Source organism: Crocodylus siamensis, chromosome 2 (assembly GCF_052110815.1).
Source record: "Crocodylus siamensis isolate JL-2025a chromosome 2, ASM5211081v1, whole genome shotgun sequence".
NCBI classification, from domain to species: Eukaryota; Metazoa; Chordata; order Crocodylia; family Crocodylidae; genus Crocodylus; species Crocodylus siamensis.
Window position 1 is genome coordinate 203,322,216 of NC_143396.1, and position 25,129 is coordinate 203,347,344.

The window sequence follows — 25,129 nt, forward strand, 5'->3', positions numbered from 1 at the left end:
ATCAAAAACATTTCATAACAACATTTATGACCAAAGCTAGTAAAGAGTGTTCAAGTGATGAACTTTGCCATGAGCTTTCCAGTGATACCTTTTTGAAATTCATCATTGTTTTATCAGATTATTCTCTAACGTAGGTTTCCCTCGCTTTATGTTGTACATGTGTTCCTGGAAAAAGGTGCATAACTCGAATTGGTATAAAGGGAACCCACTTTACAATGTAACAAATAGGGATATGTTCTAAGACCTTGACTGTACTGACCCCCAGACCCATTTCTATCATTGATGGACTAGGGAGAGGGATAGGAGTGTAGCAGAAAGCCCCTTTTGTACATTTCCCTTCTGGACATGGATATAACAGAAGCCCCTTCTTGCATGCACCCCCTCCCCCATTTTGTGCTTTTCTTTTCCTTCTCAGTATTGGCAGAGACCAAGCACACTCATTGCATGGGTGTGGCAAGGCTCAGAGCAAGGCAAAAAACTGAAGTGGCTTTCTGTAGGAGAAACCTAGAAACTACATCTACATATCAATTAAGCTCAGTGTCACTAATGAAAGCAAAATAAATAAAATATCCACAGGAATGACTGTAAATATATCCTGTGCTAACTTCACTCACTTATTGTCCCCGGTAGCCTTTGATCCTCACTACCTCACATTGCATTTTAATATATTTCTCACAATGCATTTTCATATTTCATCTGTCTCACTTTACCATGGCATTTTGTATTTTATATTTTATACTTTTAAACTCTTAAGGAATGTACTCCCTGTAGAATGAACTTACACCCTAGACCATTGTTAAAACTGCATTGAAATTGTAATTGTAAAGTGATAAAAACTGTTGAGTAAACGTGAGCGAATGATGACCATCAATAGATAATAGCCTAGCCAAAGGACTTCCATTTTAAGCTTATTAAGCTAAAGAACTGATTTCTGGAACTGAGCACTCACCCTATGGACTATTCCTGTAACCCATGACAATACAGCCAGTAAGTTAATAAGTCAAGCGTGGACTCCCAAAACTTCAGGTACCTGCAGGCAGAGACCCCCGTGACAAACAGCTGTCAGGTACTACTCAAGACCCACGTGGAACAGTGACCTCTGGACTGGGTAGCCAAGATGGTGCTGGAGGATCACACAAGTCTGCTAGAAAGGGATAAAGGGCAGTGAAGTATGACCCTCAGGGGCGCCCTCTCATCCAGTACCTGACCTACCAAGACAGAAGGACAAGCAGGGGACCCCCTTCTGGAGAAGACATCACCTTGAAAGAAGCTGACCATCAACAGCAGACTTCAGGGCCTCGGATAGGTAGATATACTGACACTAGTGCTCACAATCACTACAGCAGCCACTACACACAATACTATGTGGGTTTGAATGAGTGAGTGCATATGTGTGTGTATGTGCTACGGTGACCAGTACCACCCATAACTCAAAGTTTGCATTTATGATTTTATTGGTAACTTCACATCCCATCCAATAAACTAGAATTTATTATGATCACGTGAATTGGTCCTTTGTAGCCAACAGGAGATAAGCTAGCGGGATGTTTAGAAGCCATAATGGGGATGGCAACTACAGAAACACATCACAGACAATGAGCAAGGAGCACAGATCCACAGAGGAGAGTATATTTTGGTGTGCATCACTCCCACAGTGCACCACACAAAGCAGCTGACTGCGGGTTTCTACCACACCAATCACATAAGAGTGAATTTACCTCACATGTAATGATTTTTTGGTATAAAAAGGGTAATTGCATAAGAGTGAATTTGCACATACAGAACCAGCATAAAGCAAGGGAAACCTGTATTTATCTGGAATTGAATATATTTTCCACAAATATCCCTACTGCTGAAATCCAACAGTACTGTGTTTATAGGTAATATGAGGGAAGGGGTAGAAAAGTAGGTTCAAAACGTCCCTCAATCTAATTTCATTCTCATTTAAAGGACTAAAGTTTATCAAAATTAGTATCAACTATTCTAATACTCAGAATGGCACCTAAGAAGCAAGTTTGGTTTTATTTTGTGCTAGGACAGTTTTTCATTTTGATCAAAAAAGACTCATGGACTTCAATAGACTTTAATTTAGACCAGAAGTTTTCAATCTTTCGGCATTTGCACACCCCTAAAAAATTCTGAATGGAGGTGCAGACCCCCCTTGAATTGTAAGTGTGGATATTCCCATACTTTTGATTGATCATTGTCATATTTTGCAGATATCTTAGATATAGTCTGTGGACGCCCATGGGTGCTCAAACCACAAATTGAATACCATTGGTCTAGACCACTTACAGACATATGGGCCTGAAAAAAGATCTCTGTTGGGTAGATATTACTCATTCCATTTTACATAGGAGTAGCGTGATGGCCAGAGAAGCAAAATGATTTCATCAAGGACTAATTAATTGTTAGCCTGAGGGAGGGAAAGGGTACCATTAGGCCCTGCTGCCTACTTTAACTTAAAATATATCCTTAAATCCTTCTTCCTGAAATACCTGGACATTTTCTAGTATATGTGGTTTTTTTTCATAGTTCCAGGCTCAAAAATAAACATCAAGCCATATGATTAGATGGAAAATTAAAATATTTCAGAAGATGTGTTGCAACTAAAAATAAACAATAACCCATACCACTTCCATATATTTTAAGGTGAATGTGTGTGTGCGTGCACAAAGAGAGAGAGAGAAGGAAATGAAAGAGAGATTATATCAACTAATGGAAGAAATATCAACACTTACAGTATTTCATGTTTCGTCTTATTTATTTATTTATTTTTACTATAGCTGATTGTTCTGTTTTATTGATGTGGCTGTGCAATGTTTGTTGTTTGGAATGAATTTAACCCTCCATCACATTTTAAGCAAATTTCAAAATCTGATACGCTAAATTCTATTCCATTTTTCCTACCTTCCCCCTTTGCTCCACATTATATTATCTCTCTCTCTAATACATGTCACTGTAATATGCTCCTTCCAAAAGTTTTAAACATTTTATTACCATTTGGAACTTGAAACATTTGGGGGGGCTATGAATAAACAACATGAAGTTCTGAAAAGTTCAGCCTTTTCATTTGGAGAATTTAAAATGTATTTTGCTTTTTTCTCTTAAGGAGAATACCTCCTGTTTTACATTATTTTATTTATTATGATCTAACAGGACAGAAAAAAACCAATTCTTTGCATTTTGATTCTGAAACCTAGTTACGCAGTGCTTGGTGTGTGTGTTTAAGGCATTATATGTGGCTGTTCTTTCTAAATAATTCCAAGAACATGTCAGTGATACTAAACCCCTAACATATTCTCCACACACTACTGAAGTTTTTTTGAGGCGTATTGTTAAAAATGGTGGAACTAAAATATTTTTTACTGCCTGTTGCTGAGATATTTTCTGCTTTTCTTTGTACTAAATATTAATTTTTACTCTATTTGTTTCTCCATCTTTAAGCTATCTCTGCAGATTTTTTCTCTCTCATACTTATTTTCCAGTGCTCCTGAAGCAGCACATATGTATTTGGGACTAAACAAATCCCCCTGCTAGTATACCTCAGTACTGTGCATTCGTAGAGGGCTCAAGCACCTGGTAACAGGATGACTCAGAGCAGCTCAGCATGCTTATATTATCAGCCTTTTGTCCTAGTAAATAGCTGTAATACAGCAACTACTACAATGCCCAAAAATCCTAGTGAGAATTAAGAAGCCAGTCCCACTCACTAAAGAATTTAGGGTCTAGGTAATTACAACTGTTTCTGTACAGATATTTATCTTGAGTCAGCACTTTCCATCTGATGTTTGTAAATGTTTTATAATGTTAACATATCAATACTAATATTACTCTACTGTTTCCATTATGGTTACACTTAGAGGTTCTGCCAAGAATATGGGTGCGTTCTGTAATGTACTATGTAATTGCAACATAGAAGATAATCCCTTTTATGAAAAATTTATGATCTAAACCAGTGGTGCTCAATCTCCGGTGCTCAGGCTGGATTCAGCCCACAAAACCATATCATTTTGCCACTGGGGTTCCCAATGAGTATGGAAAATTGGTGGGAAGGAAGCAGTGACATTATCCCCAAATTTCCATATCCATGGGGATTCTTAACTTAACTAAGGGCAGGTAACTGGGACAGCATCCTACATTAGCACCTTTGTTAAGAGGCACAAAAATAGCCCCTGCCATAGCAATAGCTGACTATGTAGCTCCTATGGCTTCCCTGGGTGGGGAAATGCTGTGCCATGCCTCTTGAGAGCCCCATGAACCAAAAGACATGGCCCCACATGCTAGATCAGGTGAATGCATGGGATCAGACCACAGCCAGAACTGGCATGGATCGGGTGAGCGACAGTGGATTGGGACGATCCAGGAGGAGTTTGGAGACTCAGAAGTAAGTCCTGAGACGGTGGGTGTGGGACGCGCCGAAGAGGGGCAGAAGAACAAGAATCACTGGGCTGAAGGGAGATCAGGGCGGGATCACCGCCAAGACCTGTGGACAATGGGTAAAAAAACAGGAGTGGGGCAACCAGAGGGCCACTAAGGGGGAATCCCCTTCCCTCCCGGTCCAAGCTAATATGGATCTGGTGGAGGGATAGCAATATCGTTAGTAACTACACCTGGGGAGAGTAGCACCGGGTGAAGGGCTTGTGGTGGGGGGATCTATAGAGGGTGCAGATACGGCTCTGGTGCAGGCTACTGTGAGGAGGTCGACGTTAAGGTAGCAGTATTCTGGCATCCCCATGGACTGGGGAAACCAGTAAGAAAGCCAGGACAGTAGCAGGAGGAAGCAGCGGAGCAGGCTTGGAGAAGGGGGGCCCAGAGGTGGCGTGAGGCCAGGGTGCAGGGGTGGTGGAGCCCCGTGTGCAACCGACGGGCCAAGCCCGGGCCACTGAGGGACCCGTGAACTAGGCCTGCACCACTAAGGAAAAACCAAGTCGTGGCAGACGAGGGTGGGGTTTGAGGACGCGGGAGAAGACCACCCACGGAGACGAATCAGTCTGGAAGGGGAATAATCACCAACCTGGAAAAAGAGCCCTAGGAGGCATACAAGAAGGCCCGTCGAGGACAACATGGTGCATTGGCCGGGAATCCGTAGCAATACCTTAGTACAGGATGCAGCCAACCGAGACGGGTCCGGCCGACCTGCTATGTCAGAACCTGCAGGCTTTAACACAGATAGTGGGATCCCAACAGCAGCTGCTGACACAGCACAACCCAACAATGCTGGGAATGCCAAAGATGACAGCCAACGATGATCCCGAGGCATATATTGAGGCTTTTGAATGCCAGGCTATTGTGGCGGCCTTAGACAAGAGGTATTGGGCCAGCCAACTGGGGGCCCTGGTGGTGGGCACGGCTCAGGCGACCTATCGATCCCTTAACTGAGATGAGGCTCAAGACTATGGGGCAATGAAGGCAGCGATTCTTTACTGCCTAGAGCTGGATCCAGAACATTACCGAAGGCTGTTTCAAGCGAAGAAAGGGCCCGAAGAAAGACAACTGAGAATGCTACTTCAACCACTTAGAGACCTTTTTGGAAAGTGGGTTAAGTTATCCACATGCACAATGGTGGCCCTGATCGACAAAGTTATATTAGAACAATTCATTAATGACTTAGAGGAGAGAACACAGTGCTGGGTGAGGCAACACGCCCCGGAAACATGTGAGGGAGCATTGAAGCTAGCCGAATCATTCACGGGGGCGGAATGGCATTACCTCAGGGAGAAGCAAGGCCCCACAGTGACGTCACCCACATCCAGGGAGGTGGAGAAACACAGACCCAGCTACCGACCCCAAGGGGGCGACATGGTGTGCTACCACTGCGGTAGAGTGGGGCATTTTGCTAGAGAGTGCCCAGGTTGTGCAGCGGAGAGACGATGACCCACAGACATCTCCGGGAGCTTGAGAGAAGTCCCTGGAGAGCAGACCACAGGGGAGCCCATGGACTGTAGTTTTGGGACTGGGGAAGGTACACCGATCTGGGAATGACCAGTGGTGCGAGCGTGGGTTGAGGACCATATGGTCCAAGGCATATTAGACTCTGGCTGTGCGCAATCATTAATAAGGGCGGATCTGTTGCCAGAGGTTTCGTCAGGCTGGATAGAACTGGTAAGGGTGTTGTGCCTCCATGGTGAGATGCAGACCCTTCGGCGAGTTAAAGCCCGTCTGAAGGTTACGGATTACCACGGCGAGTTAGTGGTAGGCCTGGCCCCTCGCTTAGCCTGTGACATGTTGCTAGGGCAGGATTGGGCCCCGCTGTACGAGGTGTTAGAGAGGGTTCGCGACGTTGAGGTCGCTTGGAAGGAACTGACCCGAAGAGATGGGTGGCTTGGAGACACCGAAGGAGAGGAGGATACCAGCCCGGAAAGAGACACGGAGATGGTTGATTAGAGAGATGTTGCTAGTGGGCCCCAATTCAGGCAAGCTCAAGAGGAGGACCCCGAACTACAGGACTGGTGGTTGCAGGCCAGGGACACAATCCAACCTCCCACTCAACCTGCCAACTCAAGGTGTCGATTCGAGGTAAGGAATCACCTTTTATATCGGGTGACACCAGAGAATGGGGAGGGAGACAGTTGAGTACAGTTGACAGTACCACGGTGTTTTCGAAAACCGGTGTGGCAGCTGGCTCACACAACACCAATGGGAGGCCACATGGGAAGGGATTGCACCATGAGTAAAATAGCTCGATGGTTCTACTGGCCCAGGTTGGGGGATGATATAGTCCACCGATGTGCCGAATGTCCGATTTGTCAGAAACCCAGGGAAGACCGACCACCTCGAGCACCCATGAGGCTGCTTCCAGTTACTGATCTCCCATTTTCCCGTATAGCCATGGATGTTGTGGGGCCCCTGCCGCATAGCAGTAACGGGAACCAGTATATTCTGGTGTTCGTTGACTATGCCAGTCGCTACCTGGACGCCGTTCCGCTTCAGTCAGTGACGGCACCCCATATTGCGGAGGAGCTAGTAAAATGGATATCCTGAACGGGGGTGCCACGGGAAATATTGACAGATCAAGGACTGAACTTTATGTCCAGTGTCCTTAGAGGTGTTTGCCAAACGCTGAGGATCAAACAATTGAGGACTTCGGTTTACCATCCACAAACCAACGGATTGGTGGAACAGCTGAACGGGACCTTGAAGAGGCTGCTGCGATGATGTACGCAAGGCGACCCCAGACACTGGGACCTATTGCTCCCACTGGTCCTGTTTGTGCTATGGGACGCTCAGTCAGAATCCCTGAGATACTCCCCATTTGAACTGGTGCTGGGACATCAACCACGAGGATAGCTGCAAATTCTTCAAGAGGATTGGGAGCAAAGCCCTGGGGAGGTCTCCAGCCTGTCGAAATACCAAGAGGATTTTCAGCGCCAGGTCCAACATGCTCAAGAGATAGTGGTGGGCAACTTGAAGCAGGCTCAACAAAGCCAGAAAGAAAGATATGATCATCGAACAAAAGAAAGCAGGTTTCAACCATGTCAGAAAGTGTTGATTCTGTTGCCCTCCTCATCGAGCAAAATGTTGACACAATGGCAGGGGCCATTTGAAATAGTAAAACAGGTGGGCCCAGTCGATTATGAGGTGTACCACCCAGGTCATGTGAGGACAAAGCAGATCTATCACATCAACCTCCTGCTTGAATGGTGGCAAACGGAAGGGTGGGCGACCTTTAGGGAGAAGACGGTCCCAAATCCCGAGCAACGGACAGTCGCACTAGACCTAAAGGGAACGGAACCCTGGCAAGCTATTAAAGTGAGCGAGGAGTTGACCTGGTGCCAGAAGCAGGACATAACCAACCTCCTTAAGGAGTTTCAGAAAGTCTTTTTGGACGACCCAGGGTGGGTCAAGAACACCTTCCATGCAATTCAGATGCCACCGGGAGTAGTAGTAAGAGACCGCTGGCATCCTATACTGCATCACCTGAGTGAGGAGGTACGTAAAGAGGTGGAAAAGATGCAGGCCTTGGGTGTTATAACAACTTCACGGAGCTCCTGGTGAAGTTCACTGGTGCCAATCAGGAAGCCCGATGGGACCCTAAGACTCTGCGTGGATTATCGAAAGTAAACGAAGTGGCCACGTTTGATGCGTTTCCCCTGCCTAGGGTGGTGGAACTCGTAGAATGGATAGGGGCAGCTCGCTATATATCCACACTGGATCTGGCAAAAGGATATTGGCAAATACCGGTGAGACCCGAAGATAGCCATGCACCTGCAGGGCCTCGATTACTCGGTCCCTTGCCGCCGTGCCCAGGGGCCTGGTTGTAACCTTCCACTCCTTCTCTTAAGGGAGTAGTCCTTGGTCTTCCGCTTCAGGCATACTCCCCTTCCGTACCCCGCCTGCCACAACTTCGATGAAATTTCAGTGGTGGAGGGAATGGCCACCTGACACTGGCTCTCTCCCCAAGGTCGAAGCTTGATGTTCTTTGCGAGGTTCCACCTCCCCTGCACCTCACCCTAGACCCCGCCTCAGCAGTGTGCTATAGGTGTTGCTGCTGGCTGGCCCTCTGCTCAATGAGGGACCCTACTGGGTGCCAGCTAGGCTCACGCAGGGGCCCAGGAAGTCCTGGTTCCTCTTCAGCCAATCTAACCTGTGGGATCCTAGATTCCCCTTAACTCAATAGCCCTGAACAATAATACCGAGATCCTCAACAACACCAACAAACCATACTAGTAGTAAAAGGAAAAGAATTGTTAATATAATCACAAGGCTCAAGGGATCACCTTCCCCACAACATAAGCTGTGCTCCCTATCAAGGAATTATTTGGCTCACGAATTTTGGTCGAGGTCCTATATCCCCACCGTCATGTCTCAGTCCCCCTCTCCTTTGAGGATTCCTTCTTAACTTCAATGTCCGTCGTCCTCTGGGCTAATGAAGCCTTCAACTTCAGCTCTCCTCGCACCCCAAGGTTATATGCAGTCGAGACACCTGAGTCTTGTCAAGCCCGACAACAGCGTCTTCCCCCGGGCAGGATTCAGATTCTCCCCGTGAGGCTGCAGCACCGTTCTCCGGCTCCTCCACCTTCCTGGTGGACTCTGGAGATCTTCTCCCCACGCTTTCTTGCTGCCTCTCCTCCCCTCCTGCCCACTCGCTCTCCCTTCTTATTCTCTCTCACTGGTTCTCCACCCCCCGCTTCCCCAGCTGTTGCCCCTTTAAGTAAACCGTGGCTAACGAGCCGCGCAGGACCCGCCGCCGCTTTTCGCTCCGCTGTGATCCCCGCCACGCTTCCTGCCGCCGGTAAGTTTTTTTTGTTTAGTTTCTCTTCTCCTTTCATTTCCCCATGGTGTGCTGCCCCCCAGGGCCCCCTTGGACCCTTCAGGGTTCATACCTTCGCTGCGCTCCGGGACACACCATAAGACAACCTTTGGAACGCCATGGGGGCGGTACGAATTCGTTAAAATGCTATTCAGTCTACATGGGGCAGCAGCAACATTTCAACGGTTGATGGATAGACTCCTGGCGCCCCACACTGAGTACACCGTGGCATACATAGACGATATAGTGGTGTTTACCTTGTCATGGGATCAACATATTCAAGCACTTCGAGTAGTGCTAGCTGAGTTACAGAAAGCCGGTTTAACTGTGACACCAAAAAAAATGCACATTAGCACACAAATTCACCAAATATTTGGGGTTTCTAGTAGGCCAAGGAACCATCAGGCCGTTAGAAGATAAGGTATGGGCTGTTTGTTCGTTCCAGGCCCCTCAAACATCCAAACAGTTACGATCCTTTTTAGGCTTGGTGAATTATTATCGCCGATTTGCACCCCGGTTTTCTGAGCTAGCGGCGCTTCTATCAGAAGCCTTAAAAGGGGCGCGACGAAAAAGGGTACAATGGAACAGAGCAATGTTAAGTAGCTTTCACACTTTAAAGGAGGCCCTGTGTGACGATGTGCTAATACACACCCCGGACTTCGAAAAACCCTTTTCATTGCAGACTGACACTTCATCAGTGACACTAGGGGCCATGCGAACGCAGCAGGATGCCGGAGTGGACCAACCCGTGGCTTATGCCAGCCGAAAACTATTACCTGCGAAAACCAGGTATGCGACCATCAAACGGGAGTGCCTAGCCATGATGGGTGGTGGAGCACTTCCGTTATTACCTACTAGGGCGAGAATTTACACTCATAACAGACCACGAGCCCCTGAAATGGCTTAGTACGGCCGAAACGGATAATGGCCATATAATGAGGTGGGCATTGGCACTACAGCCCTTCAAATTTTGTATCTTGTATCGCCCAGGGAAGGATAACATCACTGTGAATTTTCTCTCTAGATGCGACGATGCCTCGGATCCAGATGGGCGCAGCCAGAGCAGACAAAGTCCTCAACAGGACAATGATACCGGCAACACGAGACCACAGGAACCACCACAAGGCAGCTGGTGGAGGGGTTTATGTCCCGTGACCCAAAGAAGCGGGGAAGACTCACCGGACAGGCAGGAAGACAAGAACGGACTGGGGAAGCCAGTAAGAAAGCCAGGACAGTAGCAGGCAGAAGCAGCGGAGCAGGCTCGGAGAAGGGGGGCCCAGAGGTGGCGTGAGGCCAGGGTGTAGGGGTGGCCCAAGCCTGGGCCACTGAGCGACCTGTGAACTAGCCCCGCACCACTAAGGAAACACTAAGTCGTGGCAGGAGAGGGCGGGGTTTGAGGACAGGGGAGAAGACAACCCACGGAGACAAACTGGTTCGGAAGGGGAATAATCACCAACCCGGAAAAAGAACCCCAGGAGGCGTACAAGAAGGCTCGTCGAGGACAGGCTCCATAGCACTAATCAGGCCTGTGGGGCCAGATAGGTTGGCCACCACTATCTGTTTAAACAAAGAATACAGATCTACGCAGCAGTTTACAAGCTAGAAAAGGTATAGGACCCAAGTTTTCTGAACCTCCGTCCAGTGCCCTCTTCAGTGGATTATGCTGCTGCTTGGAGGGTATTAGCGATTCAAATCAATCCCTAGTGTAACTGCTGATACAATAAAGTGGTACTGCATCTGACATACCATTACTAACTTATAACTACAAAAACTGAAACACAGATTGATTTTTATTTGTGTAGTATTTACAATGTCTTAATTATGTGGCTGTAATGGACCAGGCAGGACATGGGTGGTCAAGGTAGGTCATCTCTGTTGCCAGGGCACAAGTCAAGATTAAGAACCAGAATCAGGTCTGGGACTTCCCAAGATGCCATGGGTACAGAAAGACAGTTTCTTCCCTAGGCAGCTGTTTTCTCCGTGCTCTGATATTATAAGGCCAGTGTAAGTGAGGCCTTCTTGAAAGATTACTTTGCTCATTTCCCCGATTACTTCCAGCCAGGACCTAGGACTGGATTTTCCCCAGTTCAGCATAGGATCATTACAGTGGACATCCAGCCCGAAATACCTGAGGCATGATTTTTCATGGCTCAACACCAGCCATGAAATTTTCATTGGAATTGGGAAGCATTTATACATATGCTCCAGGAGTGTTGCAGGGGGCTCTGAGCCACTTTAATTAAAGCACCTGGAGCATCTTGTGTATCAGTGTCCACATGCGGAAAAGGATGGCAGGGGTGCTTTAACTAAAGCTTGTCAAACAAGCTTACTTAAAGCACCTCCACCACCAGTTTTCAGCACAGGGTTACTAATACATATGATGCTGGAGTCTGCTGGACTACAGTAATTACCATACTCCAGCAGACTCAATTAATCAAGTTTGCTTTGACATCCTACAATTACAGGACATCAGAGCAGCCTCACTGCACATGTATAGGCACCTAGGGTTACTAAACCATTCTGAAGACCATGTTCTTTGTGACTAATATTTGGAAATATTAAAGTTCTGGATTTCTATGTTGGAAGATACTTAGAAAAGATGCATGCAACATGAGGTGTCTAAAACATCTGTAACAGAGACACAGCTAAACCCTAACCTCCCAGTGCTGTGCCCAGTGATCTCTGAGTGTGATAATAACACTCCACTTCAGAATTACTCCTCTTGGTCACAGCACAAATAAGAAGCCCAAATGCCTCTGGTTACAGAAGAAAAAAAAATCCTCAAAACTACATTTCCTAAAAACAGTAACTATTAAAAGAGGGCTTGAACCCCAAGATTTTCCATGTTCTAATACAACTCTAATGCTCTATATAGGAAAGACATGTTTAAACTAGCTGTTGTGTTAATCAGATATATCGATGAAGTATTTATTTTTGTGTGTTATGAGCAAGATCCTTGTATGACTGGTAGATGGGAACAGACAAGAATAATAACACAGGATATATTAGAAAAGGCAGATTTAATTTCAAAGCATTGGAATAGGCACTGTTCTCCTCTTTTTGACCTTTGGTTATTTCAACTTCAGATATGACATTGTAATTGAGGATGTGCCCTAAATAATAAAGGGCACTCTGATGAGGACAAGGCTCAATCTTCTCTTGGGTTCCTACTCTTAAAGCATTTTGAAATTCAGAAAAAAGATTCTGGAGGTACTAGCACTTCTCACTCATGAAATATTACTAATTCTATTTACCTTCAATGTGCAACTGTTCACGTTTTAACTTTAACACTACTTAGTTTTACATGCTCTAAGTGTAAAGTGCAACTTCACCCTTTAAGATGTAACCTTTTTAAAGATTCTATACCTTTAGTTTAGTACCCAACAAAATAACAAGTTTTTGTCTAAGTGCAGTAGACAAGATTCAAGAAAATTTAGGCAAACATTATAATTTTCAACATTGTTTTGGCTATGAATGCCATGTTTAATATCATTCCAAGACTTCAACTATGATGTAAAAAAGCCATTCTAAGAAACAGATTTTGTTTCTTTATTACTTAAACCCTATGGCCATGTCTAACAAATAAAACAGGGTAAGGTGGCAGCTGCAGCTTGGACCCTGGTAAGTAGGGACTTGGGGGTGGGAGGGATTGTGAGGTTTCTTGGGGGGTTGTAGGTGTAGGATTCATGGGTGTGTGGGGGGGGGGTTGTGGGAGGGGTTTGAGGGGGGAACCAAGGTGCCACTTGTGACCTGGGGGCTGCACATGGCGAATGGAGCCAGCCCACTGCAACCCAGCCCAGCCTGGGGGTTGTGCACCTTTGCACAGGACCTGGATGTCTCCTGCTGTGACCTAGGGCTCCGGGCATTGCACTCAGAGGCCATGTGCCAGTGGAATGTGCCAGGCTTCCATGTACCCAGCCCAAGGGCATACAGCTTCTGTGTACAGTGCCTGGAGACCTAGGTCATGGCAGGAGCTGTCCTGGTGTTGACCAAAGGCTCATATCAGTAGACTGGGCTGGGCTAGCTCTGTTTGCCATGTTCAGCTGCCAGGTGTCAGGCAGTGTCGTGCTGCTGCAGGGCTGTGCCTGCAGCAGGCCATAAGTCCTCCAATGCCTTTTCTATCCTTTGTCTTCCTAATTTCCATTTATTTACTTTTTCACAGGCATCCTCTTTTCTTCCTTACTTACCTTTGACTTCTCACCCACCCCTTGTTTCCCCCCCTCCCTTCCTTTCTCCGCTTTTTCTTTTCCTAATTTCTACCTATTTACCTTCTCACTGACATCCTGTCACATTTTTAGCTTCTTTCATTCCTTGGAAATCTCAAAATGGCAGACTCCCTATGCCTGAAGAAGGGTGTTTGCACCGGAAAGCTTGCAAAGAACTTTTTTCCAACTACTTGGTCTAATAAAAGATATCACATCTACTCAAAAAACCTGGCCTGCTTATCATCCACTCTGCACTTTTGGGAATGGCTACACATGGAATAACAGTGAATAATCAGGCACTTGATAGCTTTACATTTATTTTGTACATTGCACATGTGCAGGAAAATGGCTGTACAAAGATAAGTAGTTAAACTAAAGGGATATGTCTGTAGGAAAATGAGCAAAGTTCTTACAAATGAAGAAACAGATCCTTTCAAAGGTGAAGGCCAGCATGGGCCTATCAACTTAACATTTTTACTAAGTAATAAGAAGCATAGGAAAGTTTTAGAGTCAAGGCACTGTGCAGCCTTTGCATATCAGGTGCAAGAGGCTCAAAATCAGAACAGGTAGCCTCATAAGCTGTGGAACTTGGAGTATGAGGGATGATACCATTCAATATCATTCAGTGTTTCAAAACTGTCACGAAACTCCTTATAAGGAGGAAAATAATCAAGGAATATTACCATGCCCAGCAAGTGTGACAAAAATAACACTGACAGTTTGAATCTATTTTACATACTTTAGGTCTATATTAGCAAAAATAAAAAGCTGAACAGCAGAGCTAAGAAAAGAACCCACACATTCTGACTAGAGCTAAGAAAAAATGTTTGAATACATTTTTTTGCTTGAAAAATATCGTAGATGATGACCTTGAAACTTTTAAATGTTCCACAAACTGATTTCAGTTTTGGTGAAGTTGGAGATAACAAAAAGAGTCTACACCTTTTAGAGAATATGTTTCTGACATTTTCAAATTACATCTTTGATTCTATCTACTTGCAGCAGCTTTTTGAAATTTCCTTCAAGTTTTTTTTTTAATCTTTAAAAATGCTTTGAATTTTGGAGGCTTAAGCTCATTATGGGCTCATTTGCTCTGTGTGTGTGTGTGTGTGTGTGTGTGTGTGTGAACCAATTACTTTGTGGGGCTGTGTAGGGTGTTGTCTGTTTAATAAACCTGTTATTTTGAAACCCTGAGTTGGGTTTTTGTCTTTTTGACCTTCCAACCCTCCTCCTTGATTTCCCAGCTATCTCCCAGGTTTCTGCTTCTCGGTTTTCTGGCTGTCTCCTCCTTGCCACCACTTATCAGCTCCCAATCTCCCAGCTTTCTGCTTCTCAGTTTCCAGCCAACCTGATCTCCCAGCTTTCTGCCTCTCTCTTTCCTGGCTGTCTCCACCAGGCTTTTTCCCTTACTTCCACCACAGCACCAGTGACCTTAAGTAACCACAGGGCCACTTGACCTTAAGTAACCTCAGCTCCCCTCCAGTCTACTAGTTCTAATCCTGGCCCTGGCACTTTCACTCTCTTATTTTTCCCTCTCTCATCTTAACCTCTATCCATCTCCCTCCTCCCCCTCCTGAAAATCTTTGACCCTTGATTCCCCCTCCCATAGTCACCAAGCACCCTAGGTACCCCCAGTACCCCAGGCACACACAAACACACCACATCACCCAAGTCAGGAACTCACCTGTGTGTATGTATAGGTGTCTGGGGGGGCAGGGGTGAACTGGCAAATATATATATATATAATTGTGTTTGTGGTATACAAATTAGTAATCTGTGTATGTGTATTGGGTGTGCAGGTATTGACAATTGATTTTTGTCTAATTTTTGGTGTGTACAGTGTGTGGGTGCTTGAATTGGTGATAGGTATGCATGTGCTTAGACCAGTAATCTTGCATGTGCACGTCCCTGAGTTGGTAGTGTGTGTGTATGCACCTAATGTGTGTATGTGCCTAACTGGTTTGTGTGTGTGTGTGTGTGTATGTGTGTAATTGTGTCACACCCACCCCTCTAACAGTGCAATTTTGAGATCCTGAGAGTTGGCCTGGCCCCACAGGACAAGAAGTGCATTATGCCAAATAGTGCTTGTTCAAAAAATTCAAACTGGACAACCAGAGAATTGAACCTGTCTTTTCCTGCTGAAGTCATTGTGCTACATGATTTTATCCTCCAGGCGTGGTTGCAACCAATGAATCCATGAAGCACCATAAAAACAGCAGCTTTAATTCTATCTAATCCATAAGCCTCTTTCATATAATTATGGAGGACATTGTTATAGATGTTAACTCAAATGAATGGCTGCATCCATCAGCATGAGTACTTAGTCATAAATAGTTACACTGTGAAAAGTCTTGCATATTAGCCTTTTTATAGCCAGAAAGCCGGTAGTCAGAATTTCATGCTGAAGTATATTTGGCAATAGACTACATCATTTACTGAATGAAAAGGTTTGATTCATACAAAAATATCACAGAAATGAACCACAGAAATAAATCAGATCACTTAGAACAGTCTACCAAGCAGTGCAAGATATTGTAAGTATTATAAAATGCTTTGTACAGTTGAATTTTGATTATAAAAACTATGATATCCCTGTTCTCCTGACAGAATATTCCCCACTATACCTTCAATCTCACTATTGGGAAATGTTAAGCTATATTCATTTTAAATTTCTCTAGTTTTTTGCTCCTTTTGCTCCTCTGGAGTTCCCTACACAATTTCTCTCGCACCTTGATACTTTCACTCTCCTAATTCTTGTAGACAGTTACTTTCACTTCTGCATTTTGAAAACCAAATGCCTTGCTTCTGTTGTATGGTACCACAGTCCTTGAAGCAGTCAATGTCAGTGGAGCAAACTGTTAAAGTACTTACTACTACATTTGAGTACAAGTATCCAAACCTTTTCCTTAAAAAGTGTTTTGACTACTCCATTTTAAACATTTTCCTATCCCAAGTAAATAATACATGATATTCAAGAAGATGTTTAATAAATACATTATGAGGGGGTTTTTTATGTATTTTCTGGCTAGATTTTTAAGGTTTCATCTTTGGTATACAACTAGAGCAATGCAGCACCACATTTGCAACCATAGTTTATTTTTATTATTCCATTTCTAAAAATGAGGTATATCATCAGCTGTAACAAACTTATCTCTTTAAAGGAAAGAGAACTTTACTTTGGAATTTGAGAAGGGTAGTGATACAGTATGCAGTTAAATCAAATTATTATGACCCTGAACATGAATTCTGTACTACTATATACAAAAACCAAGCCAACTAAGAAGCAAAACAAATTTAAAAACAACTACAGCCAAATACCAAATCTCAGAAATAAGAACCAGTACTTCACATTGCCATTTCAGTTTATCTTAAAAAAACAAAACACTGTTTCATTTTACGGATGCATTTACATTTTTCAACTGTCAGTGAAAGCGTCATTCTCCACCAGCCAGCCATATGTTCCAATTTTGGAGAAAAGTTATAATCTCTTTCATTGCAAGTGCTGTGGGAAATTTCCAGTCCTTTCTCTATCCCTATCAGTCTGGCTACATGCATTTAGCCAAAATGAACATCTGGGGGGAAGGAAAAAAAAAAGTACTAAGGCTATATAATTGAACATGGTTCATCCATTTTCAGAATATACTGAATGCTGGTTGCTTGATTTAAGAAGAACTGGTGTGGAATTTATTATGAAGACATAGAAAAATCCACAATAAGCTTTGTTTCTTCTCAGTGTTCTCTTTTCATCTCAACTCTGGGTCTCTTATACTATTTTTTTATGAACAAGCAATGGTATTGATTACTGATAAAAAGGGATACAATTTTTCCATTCCCCATGGAAAAATAGAGAAAAATGTTTATTTTCCCTTTTAACAGAGAAAAAGGCAGATTTTTCTTTTTAAGGGAGAAACACGTGAATTTTCCACTTTTGCAAAGAGCTCTCTGCCCATCTTGCAAAAAGGGCAAACCCTTAGCCCTGTCCTGAGGGAGAGGGAGGTGGGAAGGGCAGAGCCTGAGACTCTCAAGTCAGCCAGGGCTTGGTTCAGGCTCACTTTCCCTCCTGGAGACTTTGGGATAAGTGGAACTTACAGGGAGCTGGGTGCCAGATGGGGGCTCCCTCTGGTGGTGCTGGGGGAGGGGTTAGAGGCTGTAGGTTGGGGATGGAGGCACCAGCAAGGCCCCTGTAGGTCAAGTGTGGGAGTGGGTGATTGCCAGGGCTGGGGTAGGGGGGCTCCAGTGGGAAGCCACACATGGAGGCACAGAGCCTATCCACCCTGATGGTGCGCAGCTCCCACCTGCAGTGCCACAATGCATGCGCTGGCATGGAGCAGTCTGATGCAAAGGCATGCATCAGTGGACCAGGCCAACTCTGTGCCAACGTGTGCAGGCCCTGGGTCTCAGCCTGAGGCACATGCTACTGGGGGCTCTGCCTGATGTGGCCATGAGTGCCTTGAGGGCCCACCACCTACTGTTGCTTAGCCACTGGAGGTAGGGATTGTGTACCGCAAACCCCATATGCAGACCCCTGCACAAACCCCACATACTACATCCCCCCATCCCCCACACCTCTACCCCACTGCATCCTGGTGCATGGGGGGATTTGCTGCCAGGAGGGGGGGAGTGGTGGGGCAGGCAGGGAGTGAGGGGCAGTGGCAGGGACTTCTCAGAACCATAAAGCATTTCAACCACAGCTGGACACCTGTGCATTGGGCAGCAGAAGCTCTGGTTTTTCATGATGAAAAACCCCAAATCAAATGCCAAAATATACAGGTATTTAGAATTTATTTTAGTATAGTGATTGAGGTACTGGTAGGTTCCCAAACTGCTTTAAAACTGTAATATATCAATAAAACTTTGTATTCAACTGATACCTATATATATATATATATATATATAGTGGGTTTTCATTTTAATCACGTATTTTGATGTTTTAATCAAATAATTTGTGATTTTTAAACAGAGAAAACCAGGATCCCTACTGATAAATGATATACAACGTTGAACCATCAACCCTAGTGAAAACCTTGGCTTGTCCATAATATCTGGCCCAAGCTTTTTGGGTTGTTTATGAACTGAGCCCCAAAATGATGTAGGCTTACAGGTAAGCTCTGCGTGCTGGTATAAAATGCAGAGTGATCCACACTGTTTTCCATTACAACTTGTACTTATATGAATAAGGTAGATGCTAAAAAGTACAACAACATATGAGCTTCAAATATTTTAAAATGTTCTCATTTCATTTTGATGACAGATACTGTGTTTTAATATTAATTTACATTTGTTTTTTCACTGTTATGTACTCTGAAATAACACTAGGATGAAAAGTTGTCTCTGAATGATGTTGTATCTTAAATCCGGAAAGTTTCCCAATTCTAGAACAGTAAAATAAACCTGAGAAACTATAATTTTATTGTAAATACACTGAAGATTTGCTCTTTATTGGTTTCACAATTTTATCTCCTGGAACAAACTGAAGTCTGCTTTAAAATCCAATTTAAAATATTTTTCTGAGAATCAAATACACCTGTACCTCATTCTGGAGGTCTCTGATCATTTTGCTCTTCCTCTCCATTTCTGTCTTCAGAAAATTTATCTGGAAATTAAAAAAAAAATACAGCCCAATGTGAATTTTTAAAGTATGGTACAAATGCAACGTCATTTCATTGCCATTGTTAGTTTTGTTTTCTCCTTCAGCATTTTGTTAGGCAATGTGAAAAAGCCACTAGTCATACTTTTTCTTAGAAGAAAGATATACCCATCAAACTATAGGCTGTTCACAGATCACAGTTTTGTATCTGTTGAATAATCTGTAATAAAGTGACAATCTACAGTCTGTTGAATAAGCTGTAATAAAGTAATAATCTACAATCTACAAGTAGCTAAATAATTTTCTAAAAAGCCAGGTTAGAAAAAGAAGCTTATTATATATGAAACACTTTAGAGTTCTAGTTTTGTATTTTTAGTAGTGCATACAAGGCTTTTGTTTTTTTACAGTAAAGCTGAGGTTGATCTTCAGAGAAATAGAGTTTTGGAACAATAAATTACCTGATTTTATAATGTTGCATCTGTTCAAAACTCCCCTGTATGCCACCTCCTGCATATTAATACATCTATCGCAGCCACATTCTAGTAACCTCCAGTGAATCTGACAACACTGAAGCCAAGGTCCTAATGTCACTAGGACACTCCATGCAACAAAGTGTAGGATAAATAAAAGTATCTGAAGTTAGTCCATAGTTTATGAGAATTTCAAGTTCATCTTGCACAACTAGGTGGTTGAGTCTGAGTTTCTAGGGTGCATGCAATTAAAAAAAAAGATTCATTGCTTTATAAAAGTCAATTTGTAATGGTCTTAAAGGAGTTGGATTGTATGCAATTCCTTTCAGGGACAGAGAGCTAAAAGAGGCATGTATTTAGAACAGTGGTACCTTTTTAGACTCAAGATACCCCTTATTAGACTCAAAGACACGTTAGGCTCAAAGCACCCCTCATAAAAATCCCAGGTTTTAATCTTTCACATTTTTTTGACTACAGAATAACCAAAAAGCAATTATTCTGTGACAAAGAACTCAAAAAAGACAACAACAGGTTAGAGTGTTTTTAACTCTATAGATTCCTATTTGAAGTCTCTGGCCTTATCTTGTGAATCATATATAAATGTTCACAAACCTAAAAGTATTTACATTCAGCAGCAACTCTAAAAAGGATGTCCTGGCACCCCAGTTCAGAGTCACTGATTTAGAACAATTATACGTGAATAAATCCTTTTTTTTACCAGTACGATAGTTATTCACATATTTGAAAATAGAACATCTCTCTTTGCTCTCTAAAACAGCTGCCTTCAGAGAACACTTTTAATTTCATTTTTAATTTAATTTTAACTATTCAGAAAACAGTACTTATAGATTAATTGTGGGAAAACTGGCTGCCTTAAGCACCAGCTAATAGAATATAGAGTCTTCCACACCTTAATCAAGGGCCTGAATGTTATTCAGATCAGAAAGTGACAGAAAGTCCTTACTATATGACAGTTATACTCACTGGGTTGTGTCCACTTCCAAGTAGACAGATGTCAGTAATTTAAAAACCATCACCAGACTTGGTGTTGTTAACAAGGCCAGCAGAGAAGCCAACTAATTGTCTTATTACTTAATGGGTAAAAGGGGAGAGGCACGTCAGATCAGGGTTGATTGGCAGTCACATAAGGAACCGTTGCTGTACAATTCTGTGCCTGAAGGGCTTGATAGTGGAAAATGCTGACTACCTTTACACTCATTGATTTTAATAGGAGTTGAAGACTTTCAGCAACTCACTGATGATTAGAGTACTCAAACAGAGAATTTTAATCTACAAGACATTCAGCCAGATATTTTTGAACACCACTAAATTACTTCAGAAAGTCACCCTGACTCTATATGTCTAAGAGGATAAAAGTGGCCATTTAGATGCAGTGTGTTATCTGTTCAAAGCATAGTTAAGAGTGACAAAAAAAAAAGATGATTTCCATTGACGTCAGCTCTATTCTTTAGTCATTATCCTCAAAAGAAAATCCTTGGGCTTTGTTTTGGGTTGGGTTTTTTTGGTGGCCCGTCTCCCCAGTCATTTCTAGTGTTAGTCGAATATCTAAAATAATGAGACATGGTATTGAAAATGCTCTCACTACATTATCTCTATTTCTGGTTTTCTCTATCAGTTGAAATTTACATCACAGATACCTTTGTACCACTTTATAGGGGGTAATTTCACACAGACATGCACACATTCCCCCCCAACACACACCAATACAGGCATCACCAGGTATCCAAGGAGCTCATTAAAATAAGCATATTTAACTTTTTCCAGAAAAATGACAAGAGCCTACCAAAAAATATTTTCTTTTCAGATAAAGTATGTCTCAATTAATAGAAATATATTATTTGCACTTATAATTCGAATTCTAGGACTGTACTACTCAATCTCCAACAGCTGAAGAGCCATTTTGTCATAAAACATAACTATGGAGACCCACAGAAGTTGATTTATACCACTGGCTACCACAGGTAATATAGAGATAACCCATCTGTCCATTTCAATATATCTGTCTGTATACTCAGTCTCTGTACTATTGTGCCCTAAGGCAGCTGCCTCAGTATCAAGATAGCCTATAGGACTTTTATTCCAACCCAAGGAAAAAGCAACATGGAAGACTATGATGTGGTTCAAAAACTCTGAGTTGAATAACACTGCTCTGGGGCATGTAATAATGGTGCATGAATCATTTCTAAGGTAGGTGTAAAAACCCTGATTTTAGCCTTCTACAGCCTAATACACCTGTTACTTTATGCACAAAAATGGACAGTCAAGCTCTTTTTATTTAAATGAAAGTTGGAGCAATCACTCAAGAGTTTTATGCATCTCTGGACACCTGGGATGCTTGTTCACTCTTCTCATAGTTTGACTTTCAATAACCATCAAATATTGGCTGCCTTTAATTAATAACTAAGAGTAATGAAAACAAGCATAATGAAAATATATTCAAGCTCCAAGACTGAAATTTTCAATGTTAAATAAGGACGGTGCTTCTGTGTCTCCAGGAGACAAGCACTCAAAATATTTGGAGCTTTCTGTGCTTCAGAGCTTATTACATTTATTAAAGACAACAGCTTCTATCCACTGGCCTTCAGTCTCAGCAGTTTCTGACCTTGAAATTTTCAAATTAGATTTCTCTCCATTGAAATACAAAATGCCTTAGCAGATGGTGATGATCTAAGAGTCAGACAATATTTAGTTATTTACAGGAGGTAAGGGATGGAAAAAAATCCCACCCATATATAATAATTATTGCAGAGTGATAGCTTGTCCTGGTATTCTTATTTACTCATCTTCAGACTTGTTATGTCTCACTTAGGACAGGTTAAGCCATGAACAAGTAACACTGTACTGAAATACAGTCTGCTCTAGAAGTTAATTGCTATGGCAGCACATGACCACACTGCCACTGTCCACAGAACCATGGAACAGCGGCATATTAGTTATAATCCAATTCAAGATTTAATTTACCTGGGACTGAAAATAAGGCAAGCAGGGGTTTGGTTTGTTTTTTGGGAGTTGGGGGTTTTTTTTGCCCAAGGCATGACTTTTTACAGAAGAAAATTCTTTCAAAATATTAAAAAGAAAAAAAAAAATCTCCCTTCCCATTGGCTTGGAAAAAATAGGAGCAGTATTTGGCCTCTAAAGCAAAGCAGGAGGAACAACAACCTTAAAGCTTAGAAAGACCTGGACAGTATGCTGCAAAACCCATAAAATATATGCTGCATTTGGGGGCTCAACTCTGCAAACTTCTGGCAAACATTCCCTGCCGCCCCTTCCTCCCACACCCCTAACATGCCCTTAACTGCCATTAAAGCAAATGGAGCTGAAAGTATTTTCAGCAGGATGTATGACCAAACCCTTAAAAAATAGATCCTTTCATTACACAAAGTGTTTTACTTTGGTATCCAGGGTTTTCCATTAAGAGTTTTGTTATACTTCTACTCCAAGCAAGACACTGATTGTTTAAATGAAGCAAAAGTGAAATACTTCTGGTATAGTACAAGAATTTTGGATGAAATCTTAGAAAGACAGAACTGAAAGGGGCGTCTTGGACCTTCAAATCCAGCATCTGATTGAGAGTGATAGGTAACTGTTTCAAATTGTTTTCAAATTGTTGGAGAGACTGGAGGCCCTGTGCCCCTGAAACTGTCTTGCTCTGGTGTCAGGAAAACCTTGACTCAACAAGGCCTCAGCATCTACCTAGCCTCCCTCCCCTTTCTCCTTAATTTAATGAGGTCTAAACTTCTTACCAGATGCCTCACTTTTCTGTCCCTTCTTGGGAGATGACTAGGTTATGTTGGGTTGTCAAAAATATAATTACAAGGGTATTTCAAGGCTTTTGCAGATCAGACCTGGAAGATGACAAGTCAAAGTAGTGAAATATGGGCATCTGTGTAATAACTAGTGACTGGTTTTCTTATGAAATCATAAAAGTCGCTTCTACGGTAATTCAATGCATAACAAAGGTATGAAAGATATAACAGTTTTATCACATTTTGGACACATACACTTTGTCTCTGTCAGCTGATTTTAACAGCCAGTTGTCAGTTATTTAAAAGCTTTCTAGCTCTACTTACTCTGTTATTTCTTTAACCTTAGTAAGTACTGTGTGCAGCTAATCAGGGAAAAGCCATGTGTGGCCAGGGCCTGGTGAACCCAATCAACTAGAACCTCTTCTTCAGCTTTTAAGTTCCTCTGATTCTTCAACTATGTCTGAATCTCTTTGATAGATGAAACCACTCGGGAAAATAAGGAAATGTCATAGTCTTACCTGCCAATGATATATCAACTCAACTATATATCGAAATTCTCAAATAATGCAACCACTGCTACTGCTAAAATACTAGAATAACTAGGAATTAGCTCTTAAACAAAGAGGACTTGACTCAAGGTAAATCCAAAAAAGCCAGAAATGATGTTGGTCAGAAAGGACTAGCCAAGGCACTGTCTTCACCTTCCACCAATGACAGAACCCTGTATTTGTCAAAATGGCACTAAACTTTCAGGTGTTGCTTGACTCTCACTAAACCTGGAAGAGCAGGAAGCATCAGTTTCCAAAAATGCCTTCCTTCACTTCCAGCTGCTAGGAATTCTATCTGTTTTCACATGAGAATATAGTCAGTCTCCTCCAGGTTAGTTTATTTTAATTTAGCATATCTAAACCTGAATATGAAGATGATATACAAACTCTAGCTGGCATAGAGTTGGGCCACTGGGTTTTAATATAGCCTGGGCTACTGTGAACACATGGATTGTGTGGTTGAATCTTTCCACCAGCTCTGTCTCAGCTTCTGATAAGGCAATCAAGCCAAAGCTACATCAAAGATCCAATTAAGGCATATGAACTCCTGTGAGTGTTAGCCCTATATAACAATTAAAATGGCCAATCCCAAAATGAGCAATAAGAGATTTAGGGACATGGTATTTCTGAGACGAGATAGAACAACTTGCAAAACGGATTATCTAAACACCTTCCAACAAGAGTCTGACAAGCTTTAGGAAATCTTGCACAATATTAAAAAAAATGAAACTTTTCTGTGTACTTTATTTTTCATTTTACCTTTTTAGATTTTCTGTTTGTTTTCCCCTTCTCAGTTTATATTTGTTTACAATGTCATATAAAATGAAATTTATAACTGTTCCCTGACAAAGCAGCACTTACAGAAATATAGACATAATTAAATTTCACACACATTTTAGTGCAAAACGAATGCTTATTCAGCAGATGCAATTAATACACATAATTTGCTAACTGTTACCATTTAGTCACCACTTGCCTCATCTAAACAGAGATAAAGCCTGTAGCATTCTCAGATACCACTGTGTGTTAACTGTTTACAATTCTGAATTTTCATGTTCAACACTTGATGTCTAGTAAGGGGAATTTCAAGAGAGGACTGAATCCCCAGGCCATCCTGATCCTGTATGCCTAAATCCACCCCCATGAGGTCCTGCAACTGAAGGATGGGTAGGAAGTGGGCAGCGGGAGTGGGGAGGGCACTTTTACCTTATTTAAAGGTGACAGAATAGGGGTCTTGCCACTGGCATTTGGCAAGTAGAATGTGATAACTCTGAGGTCAGTTGTCCTTTGCTTTTATAG

At 42.7% G+C, this 25,129-nt stretch overlaps 1 protein-coding gene across 4 annotated transcripts in view; it reads right to left on the reverse strand.

Annotated features, from left to right (window-relative positions):
• Positions 1-25,129, reverse strand: part of LUZP2 (leucine zipper protein 2) — a 420,158-nt gene that overhangs the window by 195,693 nt on the left and 199,336 nt on the right. For all 4 annotated transcript variants that reach the window (XM_090032838.1, XM_090032836.1, XM_090032837.1 and 1 more), the window contains exon 5: positions 18,989-19,051. In XM_090032838.1, the coding sequence (XP_089888964.1) occupies positions 18,989-19,051 (63 nt within the window). The remainder of the gene's footprint in view (positions 1-18,988; positions 19,052-25,129) is intronic.